Source organism: Dipodomys ordii, unplaced genomic scaffold (assembly GCF_000151885.1).
Source record: "Dipodomys ordii isolate 6190 unplaced genomic scaffold, Dord_2.0 Scaffold50, whole genome shotgun sequence".
In the NCBI taxonomy this organism is placed as follows: Eukaryota; Metazoa; Chordata; class Mammalia; order Rodentia; family Heteromyidae; genus Dipodomys; species Dipodomys ordii.
In genome coordinates this window covers 6,128,777-6,140,584 of record NW_012267266.1, presented here as the reverse complement: position 1 = coordinate 6,140,584, position 11,808 = coordinate 6,128,777, and the positions used below count along the sequence as shown (strand labels likewise).

Below are 11,808 nucleotides of genomic sequence, written 5' to 3'. Positions count from 1 at the left end.
CACACACACACACACACACACACACACACACACACACACACACACACACACACCCCTCCACATTCACATACTACGGCCACCTGAGAGGCTGTCTTTCCCCTCAACTCTGACAGCCTCCAGGATAAGAGGGGTTGGGCTGCCTGTGGTCCAGAGCTCTGCCTTCATTCCAGGGTAGCTCCAGATTGCCTCAACAAAGGGAGAGGAACACAATGCTAATTAAGGGCTATTGTCTGTTTTTTTTTTTTTTTAGTACTAACTAAGGACCCAACTCAGCCTCTTGCACAGATTAGATAATCACTCTTCCACTAGGCTAAATCCCAACCCATCTGTCTGTCATCTTTTACCAAGAGTCAGAGACCTGTTCTCCTAAACTCTGTAAAGGGAAACAAATCATATCTCTTCCAAAATTGGAATAAGGTTAGTGAGTCTTACATACAGACATGTAGATTTGGGTTTCGTTAAGATTGACTAGGCAGTCAACATTAGCCATAAAATTAGAAAAGATTTAGCAGCGACTCCAATTCTGCAAAGGTTACCTTTAATTACTTGCTTGGAAGAAATGATATTTAATATGCAAAATTCAATAACTTCTTAATAGTAACTCCCAATAGCCACAACATTTGCATTTCAATAAATTTGGGGAATCATGTATGGTTATGTTTGTGGAAGTCAGCTACAGCATATGTTCTCATTTTAATCATAACATCACTAAGACAGATGCCTTCTTACCAGCTGCATTCTAGTGACCAGGAGAAAGATTTGCCTATTTTCTAACCCTGGCAAAGGTTTACATGCAGATAAAGAACAGCTTCCATCCTGGCAGTTAGCTATCCTAAATGTAAAAGTAAATAATCTTACTTCAGCCCTCCTAATCTTGCCTGAGGGTTAAATACTTAAGAATTAACCAATACATTATAGAAGAATTGCCAGGCTCTAGCTCACACCTATCATTCTAGCTATTCAGGAGGCTGAGATCTGAGGATCATGGTTCAATGACAGCTCAAGCAGAAAAATACACGAGACTCTTATCTTGAATTAACCACCAAAAAGCTTGAGGTAGAGATGTGGCTAAAGTAGAGCACCAGCCTTGAACAAAAAAACTAAAGGACTGGGAGTAGGTCTTGAATTCAATCACAAAACTTTTTGGTTTTAATTTCTCTAACATTTACTTTTTAAAATTATTTTTGGAATTGTGAATGATCTATTTCTATCTTTTGGGTTTAATATATAAACAACATAAACAATACCTACAAATAGTAAATATAATCATGATTTCTAATCTCCATTCTCATTAAGACTTACCTTTTCAAACTTTTTTTGTTGCTATTTGGTTTTTTATGCTAGGGAAATGCACTGAACATATAATATTAATCACTTTAATATTAACATTTAATAACTCTTACTCTAGTCTTAAATTTAAGACAAGAGAGTTATTAAAGTGAAAGAACTGTCATAGTTCTGTCCATGTGACTACTTTATTTTTAAGTCTTCTGTGACATCTCTAATGGAATAAGAAGAAGGTCTTGTCTCCAGGGTGCCATTTCTACTTGATGCTTAGTAGTGTAGGCCTGGTAACCTACCTCACAGCATAATACAATGTCTCTTTGAAGGGAGAAATGGTTAGATCACATTCTTTGTATCCCTGGGATCCTAACAGCATGTCTTGCCCATCACGGGCTCACTGATGAACAGAATGAATTGAAACAAAACAAATGTTTCTTCAAAATAGAGAACACAGTCCCCCTTTTACTGCTAGCATTAGAAAAAGACACAAGCTGCAGTACTATCATGCTTCTGCATCATCAGGCTGTTTGATGTAAAAGCAAAGGCTGTGGCCTGAGACTGCCAGACATGAGGAAAGCCTCTTCTCTGCTTCGATGATTAAATGAAGCAATAAAAGGAAAACATTCAGACAATAATGATCCTTAATTATAACTCAATAATGATAATCATGATAAGCAGTTTTTACGCATATAGTAACATTGTACTTCAGAAACATGGTTTGATATTACACATATAGATCCCTCTATATGTATAATATCAAGTATTGATATGTTTTATAATGTAAAAGGTACATTGTAGTCAATAGGTGATAAACTGAATGTGTTAAGAACACATGGCCACTATTCAGAATATCTATTTGCTCATAGATCATAATTAGAAATAATTTATAACCACATAAAAATGAAAACTTAAATAATAAACTATATTCTAAAAGTCCTGAACTTAGTACAGTGAAAGCAGACATTTACTATAGTCCAATCAGAAAGTCATGTTTGTCAAGGAAGAAAACTTTAATAAACTGCTAGTTACAAAGCATGGAAGAAAGAAAACAATTAAATCACACACGTCATGATGCATGTCTGAGGGCAGCTGAATTAAATACTTATTTACATGCACAAACTCCAAAGGGAGGAAAAATGTCATTTACCTGTAGCGGTGCTTATAGCTTATGGATCCAAATTTGCTAAGTTTTCTTGACAATGAATTTGATTCTGTTTCCGGCATTCTAATTTTTTTTAGGAAAAAAAAACTTCATAAACACAGATACTTGTACAACATCTAAGCATAAAGCTATTTAGAAAATATAGCAAAACTAGTCAACATATTTTAACAAAACTAATCAGAATACTGAATTTATTCTAAATATTGGCAAGAAATGATAAGCAATTACTAAGAGAATACCTGAAACAGAGCCATAGCTTAGGATGTTATTTTATATGTATAATAATATCAAATACTCAACTCATACCTCTACAGAGCATTATATACATATGTCTTTGCCCTAGGAAGTTTTAGCTGTGACTCAACTAACTTCCTCTGCTTAAATTGATTTTCTCACATTATGGTCTCCATGGCAGTTAATCACATTAGACACAGTACTTCATTCATTTTTATAGTATACTCCAGTATTTTCCTGTTTTAAGGCAGTATTGGGTTTGGAACTCAAGACATTGAACTTGCCCCTCTACACTTTGACCACATCTCCAGCCCCTCTTCATGTAGTCTATTTTCCAACAGGGTCTCTAGCCTCAGATGGTAATACCCTCCTATCCCTGCCCTCCTGCCTAGCTGGAATCACAGGCATGCACCACCATGCCCAGCCCTCATGTCAGGGTACTGTCAATAGATAGACTCACTGAACTAAAGGCAAAGGCTTAGATCTGCTTTCTGGGTCACATCCTTCCCCTAAGACAAATCATATGAAGGACACTAGTCATTTGATAGAATATTTCTCTCCTATACCAGAGAAATTGCTCAACCTAAAATAAATAGAAATAAGAGAAAGAATCTAACCTCGGTCCTTTAAAAGAAATAATAAAGACTGTTTTACCTGTTAAATTCTTATTTTATCTTTACAATGTAAGGACATGAAACAATGAAGATGGTGTGTTGATAAGCGAATTTTCTGACTTCATCTTACCTAAGGCTCTCTCCCCATGTCCCCTGCCTGTGCACACTGCATATAATTCCTGCATTCTGCTCCTCCTTTCCAACGATCTAACACAGCATCCTAGTTGCTGTTTCTCCTGTCTTCTCAGCAGTTCCTTTCCTCCAAATCCAGGGAAGGTCCAGAGCTCAGCTTTTAGCTTTCTAATTTTCCTTTCCTATCATCATTTCCATGGTAATCTCATTCGACCCCTCTGTCTAAATGCCTTCATCATTCTAGTAAGCCCTGTGCTGTGCCACAATAAATTAAGAGTCAAAATAGATTAATAAAAAGGAACATCTCTACAGTTGTCTGTAGACAGAATAAAATATTTGCTATAAAAAGAAACACTATTTTTATTTATTAGAACAGTGTACAAAACTGTCCAGTACAGTATACAAAACGTACCTAAAAAATGTATGATGTTCTACACTGCACTTCCAGAGGTGCTTGCAAGCGGTTTTACTTCGAGCTTCAAAAAAGAATGAGGTTTCGTTGCACTGAGAGGCAGAGAAAAAGAAAGAATGAGTTATTGACCATAATACTTTTCAGATGCCTGCCCTCCTGTAGGTAAAAAAGTCAGCAAAGAGATTATTATCACATAAAACAAATAATTATCTCTTGGTAATGATTTTTGGAAAGCCACATTAAAATCACTTTCCATTCAGTCTTAGTCCAACATTTTACCCTCTACTTTTGCATCACCCAACGGCTGAATAACCCTGGTGATAACACTGGACTCCTGAAATTCCTGCCATCAGAAATGGCCCCTGATGAACAAAAATTACAGACTGTGGAATTCAGCCCTCAATAAAAAGATACTCCTATAAATCCAGTCCTTAACTCTGCTACTTTCAGGGAAGTACAGGTCATACTAAAGCTGATATCTAACGAGCCTCAGGAGAAATCACTGGAAAGAGGCATGCCACTGCAGCATAACCTGTGCAAATTGAAAAAAACTCAGAACCCAGCTTCTCCATTTTACCTCAAATTACCAGGCAGATTAAATTAAATGATAAGATAGCATCGAGTGTCACATAATGAGGATATAATAAATCTTAGTTATTTTAATCTAGCTGTTTATTTAATGATTTTAATCTAATATATTGAATATGTAAGAAATTGCAGACATATTAAAGTTAATCCTAATTTGGCAGAAGATATTACTTTTAAGTTACTAAACAGAAAATCAAACAAAATACAGAATGAATGCCATAACAATAAACCCTATGTTCTGGGAAGTGCTATAACTGCTCATTTCATTTCAAATTTAAAAACCAAACTCAAGTCTCCAACATGGCAATTCTTCTGGAATGAGCTTCCTCTAGACTCATAAACACTAAACTGTCAGGGCAGGGGATCATTGAAATGATTTGTCCCCCACTTTTTAACAAGGAAAGAACATTTATATGCATGAAATTCCTCCTAAGTGCAATTGGAATGGCACTGTCTAACCGAAGAGCTACTTGTAAAATGAAGAGACAGGGTGGAAACAAAGCCAAGACACTCAGATTACAGTAAAGCTGTCTGGAATTCCAAAATTATAGGAGGATGAAATTTAGGATTATTCTCAGGTGTTTTTTTTCTTGTTTTTTTGTTTGTTTTTGGCTCGAATGTTTCTAACTATTAAAATACAGCAAATGGGAAAGCAGCAGGGGGATTTGGCTAGTGAGGGAATGGACACTAAGCAAAGGCTGAGTGGGTTGGGGTACCTAGGGAATGCCAAATGGGCTGCTTAGTTCTACTGACACTGGATATCTCACTGGGCATAAACAAGAGGGCTCAGGAAGGGAGAGCAGAATGTTAATGGTAAAGTGGCAGCAAAGTGCTGTGGGGGTGCAGAGAAGGGGGCAAAACAAGACAAAGGTCAAACGGTCAAATGGGTTTGAAAGATCACTGCATTTCATGGTGACTTTTGTGAAATGAGTAGAAATTTTAAAATTAGAGATGAGGAAGCAAAGTCAATGAATTCACAGGAAGATATCACATGTTTCTTGCAGGACAAGGTAGGAAAACCCAGGATTCTGTCCAGAGATGAAAATATTCAAAGAATAATCTGTTTTCCTTTAAAATAAATATGATATATGCATAGTAGTAAAGCAAAACTTTCCAAAGTTGGTGCATAATGACTGACACAAGTCAATCTCCCTTCTACCACTGTCCCAAGTCCCTTCCCGAATCTATTCTACCACAATTTCTATTACAGGGCATTAGATAATCCTAAACATAATACATAGGCCACTCACCTAAAACTAAGTCTGCTTGTGAAGGCATTCTACCAGAAAAAAATTGTCAAGACAAAGAAAGAACACAGACAAGCTGTCCCTCCCTCCCCCAACCACCACCTTCCTCACACACAGAGACTTGGCCACCCCCCCCCCCCCCGCAACAGGATGTACCAGGTATCACAGGACACACTGGGCATTACCACTGTAAGAAATGATGGCCACAGATAACTTGTCTGCAACACATAAACTTTCATATTTCAGCAAAATCACTCATAGATAAGGTATAATTAAATACCAAATACAAATTGTAAGATTGGGATTGGGGGGGAGGGGGGAGGCTGGGAAGGGATGTGAAGGGTAAACAAAAGGAGGCTGCAATGCTTGGTAAGAAATGTACGCATTATCCTGCCCATGTAATTGTAACCCCTCTGTACAGTATCTTCACAAATAAAATTAAAAAAAAAACAAATTGTCTAAAGAGGAGGAGAAACTTAAAAGCTTTCAATTTTCAATACAAAATGAGATTGATCTCTTCCAAATCTTATGCTCCCATTGGGCTGGTTTTCACTTTCCCTTTCACACCAATGTCTGTATTCTTTTATTTTTCAAGTAGAAACTGGTCACAGTTTAATTTAATTCTTAATACACATTCTTAAACTACCATCACTTAATGGAAGGATAAAAGGCACTTTTTAATTCCAACCAGAATTAGGCTTTTCTGTTTCTTTAGGTACAAAATAAAGGAAGTAAAGAGCCTCCCACAGGTCTCTTAATTCTTTCTGCCATGAGCAAATGCAAGTATGAACTCATTCTCTATTTACAGGGCTTGAAGACAAACTGCCCACTTTTCCTCTCATTATTGGTAGAGAGATCCAAATGCCAAAAGGAGAATTAACATAAGCAATATAGGAGCCAGGTATTCTGAATAAATTCTGTATACTTTTGCCACACACACAGAGTAACCGTTGGCATGAATGAACTGGCAGGACATTTCACATGTCTCTTTCCACTCCACCCCTCCTTGTTAATCCTTTTCCAAATAGACATGGCCCTTAGCATATTTCCACTCACTCAGCCAGAGATGAGCAGAGATGAGCTGCTTAGCTAAAGAAGCTCATCACAAAAAAAAAAAAAAAAAAAGAAGCTCATCACAAGCCATTGCTAAAGTACCTTGCTGTCCAAATGGCCAAGGCTTGCCTTTTTTGCAAAATTATTCAAATATCTTTATAGCTATGGTCATTTCAAGCCAGAAGCAAAGCTATTTTCTGAATGTACTTTTTAATTTTATCAATGAATCATGCTAAGGCTTTTATAATTCAGATATCTTGTGAATATCACTGTCTCCTGAGTCTTTATATACACTTGGATCAAGCCTTCTTTTTTTTTTTTTTTGTCAGTTGTGGGGCCTGAACTCTGGGCCTGGGCGCTGTCCCTCAACTCTTCAGCTCAAGCCTAGCACTCTACCATTTGAGCCACAGCACCACTTCCAGCTTTTTCTGCTTAACCCAGGGCCTCATGCACGCAAGGCAAGCACTCTACCACTGAGCCACCTTCCCAGCCCAAGCCCTCATTTCTATCATTTCTAAGAATCTAGGGGTTATAGAATAGCCACCAACTCCCAACTGATCAGTCTCTGGTCCCTCTGGTCAGTCTCTTTACCTGTCTTTGCTGGCTATGAGTCTCTTGGCAAGATTAAAAAAATGAACTACATTTCCCAGCATCTCTCACAAGTACCCACACACAATGAAGAGTATGTAACCAACTGCAAGAGGCATGGTACTCTTTATTCCACTACAGCCCCTCACAAGCTTATGTTTTTGATACAGACCCTCCCTACCACATGTAATCCATGTATTTTATCTGGTCTCTCCCTACATCTATTTTGGGAAGCAATCACAGCTGGATGCCCTGCCTTTCTCAGCCTCCCCAATATTAAGGAGATGAATTATTGTGTATTTCACTCACATTCAAGGTCAGGAGAATAGTCAAGGTCCATGTATACCCAAAGTATACACCATGTAGGTTATTATTCAGGAACCAAGGAGATCAGTACTTCTAACAATGATAAGATGCAATCTTATCCCAAGTATTATGGGACTTTTGCTTTTTTTTTTACATTCAATCTATACAAGACTTATACAATTACTATTATGAACTCTTTAACTTACTTTAGGCATGGGTGGGAAAAAATAGATGCCTAATAAATGACTACAACAATGTTCTTCTTAATTACTGACAAAGCAAAGAAAAGCAAGCAGTGAAACAAGGTGGGGTGGGTGTATTCTTTAACTGGAGATAGATACCAAAAGAGGTATTTCTGTATTTTTATCTTGTTGCCTATAGGCAACAAGTTCAAATTCAGCTAACCAATTCAGTGCTTCCTGAAAAACAAAGCTATTAGCTTTGTTATTACCTAGGAGAGTAGGTCAGAAAGCAATTTTGGAACACTGAGGATATATTATTCTTACAAGCTTTGTAGTTGCATAATGCTCTCAGAGAACAGTTCTTACGAGTATCTTCTAATAGTGGCCTAAGAGGTTCTGTGGTCCATAAACATGGGAAATGTTGGCTATACCTTTTCACCTTTCAATGTGGCATTGTGCTCCATGCCTCTCCATTCACTGGAGACGTAGTGGGTTGTTTTACTAATTAATTTGGACTCAGAACTGTTTTCCACATTAGTGTATTTTAAATACTCTAGTTTAGAAAAGATGGTGGTGCATATAAATACTGTTCTATACATGTACGTACACGTATCAGTTATTAAGTACTTTTGAAAATACAAATACATTTTAACTGAGAATCACTGAACACTTCAGCATCACTTAAGAAAATAAAATTAGTTCCCGGTCTGTAAGTGTATTTCATAGTAGAAATAAAAACAGGAACTGGGTACCAGTGGCTCATACCTGTAATCTTACCTACTGAGACCAGAGGCTGAGATCTAAGGATCACAATTTGAAGCCAGCCTGGGCAAGAAAGTCTGTGAGACTCTTATCCCTAATGAATAACACCCCCCCCCCGTTAAAAAAAAAGCCAGAAGTATTGCTATGGCTCAAGTGGCAGAATACTAACTTGAGCAAAACAAGTTCAGGGGCAACTCCGAGGCCCTAAATTCAAGCTCCAAGACCAGCACAAAAGAATAAGTACAAACAAGAGAAATATTATAGTATTTGTCAGATGTGTGGATTTGAAAATACATAATAAATGGGTAATCATTTTCTGGATGAATAAGTTAATTTGTTGATAGATAAATTTCCTCCTAGTTCAGTGAACATAAATTACAAAAGGCAAAGGATGTGTTAGATTATGCTGCTTCTCCTCTTATTTCTTTTCCTCCACAAAATTCAAAAAGAGAATAAGCTCAAGTAAGAGGAGGGTCGTAAACAAAAAGGGGTGAAAGGTGGTGAATGTGGTCAAAATATTTTATGTATGCATATGAAAATGGACCACTGAAGCTTTTTGGGGACTGGCTTGGAGAAGGGGGAGACAAGAGGAAGAAGAATGACAGAGTCAATAATTCTCATCAAGATCTATTGAATACAAATGGATATATTAAAATGAACCACCCCCCCACCTTATACAAATTGATGGCAATAAAAAATTCTTCTTTTAAAAAAAAGTAAAAGAAAATGCGAGCCAAAACATTAAATAACAGTTACATCAGATTTCAGGAAACTTTGGGAAACTATTATATTGAGGTTTCTTCCTAATTGAAAGAATTCACAGATGGAAACCTAGGGATCCAGATGGTTTACTTCTGTTACCATTTCTACTCTATCACTCCTTCATCTGCTCTTTAGAGGAACTATAATATTTCCAAATATCAACATTTCCCTCTCATAAATGCAGATTAAATTTTGTTTTTAATGATAATTAAGTTTTATTTCCTTTCTTACAAATGTTAAAGAGTCTCATAAATATTGTTATGCTTGTTAAATGAAGGTATATCTGGTTAGGACCCACTGCTACTCAATTTAAACTTTTTTATAGGATGATTTTCATTCCTTCTAAGCATAATTATAAGCAAATACTTTCTGAACAAATGGCCTATGTGTTTTAGTTATTAGGAAAGGCAACAAAACACACCATCTAGTGAAGATCTGGGCTTCCTTCCTGCCCTGGCATAAGATGGTCACAGGACAAGCCTGGCGAGAACAAGGTGATCCCACAGGACTTCCTGTGTAAGATTCCAGTTGTTCAGAGGGCACACCACCAAAACAGTCCCCATGCAAAGGCATGGACTGGGTTCCTATTACATATCTGACTTCTCACTGGGTGATTTCAACCTCTCAACAACTCTGTAAAAGAATTCTCATTCTGCAGATTTAAAAATGTAGATAAAATGGTGCTCAGTGAATTGTCCAAAGTTAGATAGTAAAGAGAGCCCTGGACTTAAACCATGTTACCTAACCAGAACCCTAGTAGTTTATCACAAGAATTTCAACCAAACACCAGGACACAAATATTTCTAAGAATAGTTGGAGGAAGGCAAGTATTAAATCTATAGTTCTGGTATTTTCATATGGTATAGGTGGAAATGCTAAATGGTACTACTATGGGAGGAAAGTAGGACAGGGAGATGAATACAGAAATAACAACAAAAAAACAACGTACATATGCACTTACCCTCTGACTAAGCAAAACCACTCCAAGGAACTTACTACACAGACTCCTCTCTAAAAAAATATATGTATGGTTGTTGAATGAAGAAGAAAGTATAAATGCAAGATATTGAAATCTACCTAAGTATTCAACATACATAATTGGTTGAATAAAGTAGGGAATCTATACTCAATGGATCCTGCAAAAAAACAAAAATGAAGGGCCAGTGGCTCAGTGGTAGAACTTGCCTTTCATATGCAAACGTTGGATTCAGTGAAAAGGAGAGAGAAAAGGAGCCAGAGAAGAGAAAAGAAAGGAGGGAATACTCAATAAACTGATAAGAGAAAAAGATGGGAGAAAGATGCAAAGGACTTTATATGTATGCAACTTCCAGAAGAAAGAAGAAAAAGAAGAAAAAATGCTTCTGTGCATAAAAAGAAACACAAGAAAGATAAACTAGAAAACAGTAAAGATTCACATCTACAAGGAAGAGAGAAAAACAGTCCTGAAGGAACATGACACTTCTCTGAGTGTGTCTTTGTTGTCTAGTTTGACTTTTGCATTCATGCTAATCTTTTACCTTTCAAAGTGTACAACTAAGCAAGTAAGAATGTGAAAGGAAGGGAACCAGAACTGAACATTAACTGAAACAAATAAACTTAATTGCATTTTGAGTGAATAAACAGCCACAATAATGAGGAAGGAAGGAATGAAAAGAGAAAAGGAGGGAGGAAGGGGGAAAAGGAGAGATGGAGGAAGGGTGGAAGTTTTGAACACAGTACAGTAGAAGCTCTTAGTCTTGGCAACATAGTGTATGTGATTGAAAGAACTGCAAATAATTTTAGTGGTTTAGCCAAAGTGGTTCTGAAATTTGATATGCATTTTAGATCTAAGTGAATGAGTCAATTGTGTTACTGTTACTGGGAGCCAAAATTCTCATGGTCAAAGAAAGAACATAAAAACATGAAATGAAAGAAGGCAAGAAAGAACCCTGTGGATATGAGGTATGTTGTGAACTCAGTATTTCTAAAATATGCATGAGTATGTGTATGTTCAGCTTCACATGCACAAATGTATGCATTTGTGTTTGTGGGCTAAGCTTGTATATAAGCATAAAGATTGCCTCGTGCTGTCTACTTGAAAAGGGTAGGTGGCCAAATTCTCCCAGCAGTAATGACTACACCCAGCACAGAGACTGCAACCATTCCCCCACACAAATGAACCAGGGCTTCTTAGAGACATGGCTGATACCAGGGTAGGAGAGAGAGAGATACAAAATGCACCTGAAATACCATACTATATCAAAAGGGAAGAAGTACACAACTAATGATGGACAAAAATCTAAAGGGCACAGGGGCTAAAGGGACTTCTGTTGACCAAATCTAGAACAACTTGCAAATAAAAAGTTAGGCACATCAAGCAGAAAAGGTTAGATAATGTGATGTTAGGAAAATGAACCCTTAGATATGTATTTAAATGTTTTTTTTCTTTCATGCATTTGTTTCTAACGCATTTATAAGATTATTTCTTTGTTGCTTTGTATGT

The 11,808-nt window shown here is 37.0% G+C and overlaps 1 protein-coding gene across 2 annotated transcripts in view; it reads right to left on the bottom strand.

Moving 5' to 3' along the window:
- Positions 1-11,808, bottom strand: part of Epb41l4a (erythrocyte membrane protein band 4.1 like 4A) — a 227,802-nt gene that overhangs the window by 70,607 nt on the left and 145,387 nt on the right. For both annotated transcript variants that reach the window (XM_013020442.1, XM_013020443.1), the window contains exons 10-11: positions 3,839-3,930; positions 2,432-2,509 (exon numbers count right to left, since the gene is read on the bottom strand). In XM_013020442.1, coding sequence (XP_012875896.1) covers positions 2,432-2,509; positions 3,839-3,930 — 170 coding nt within the window. The remainder of the gene's footprint in view (positions 1-2,431; positions 2,510-3,838; positions 3,931-11,808) is intronic.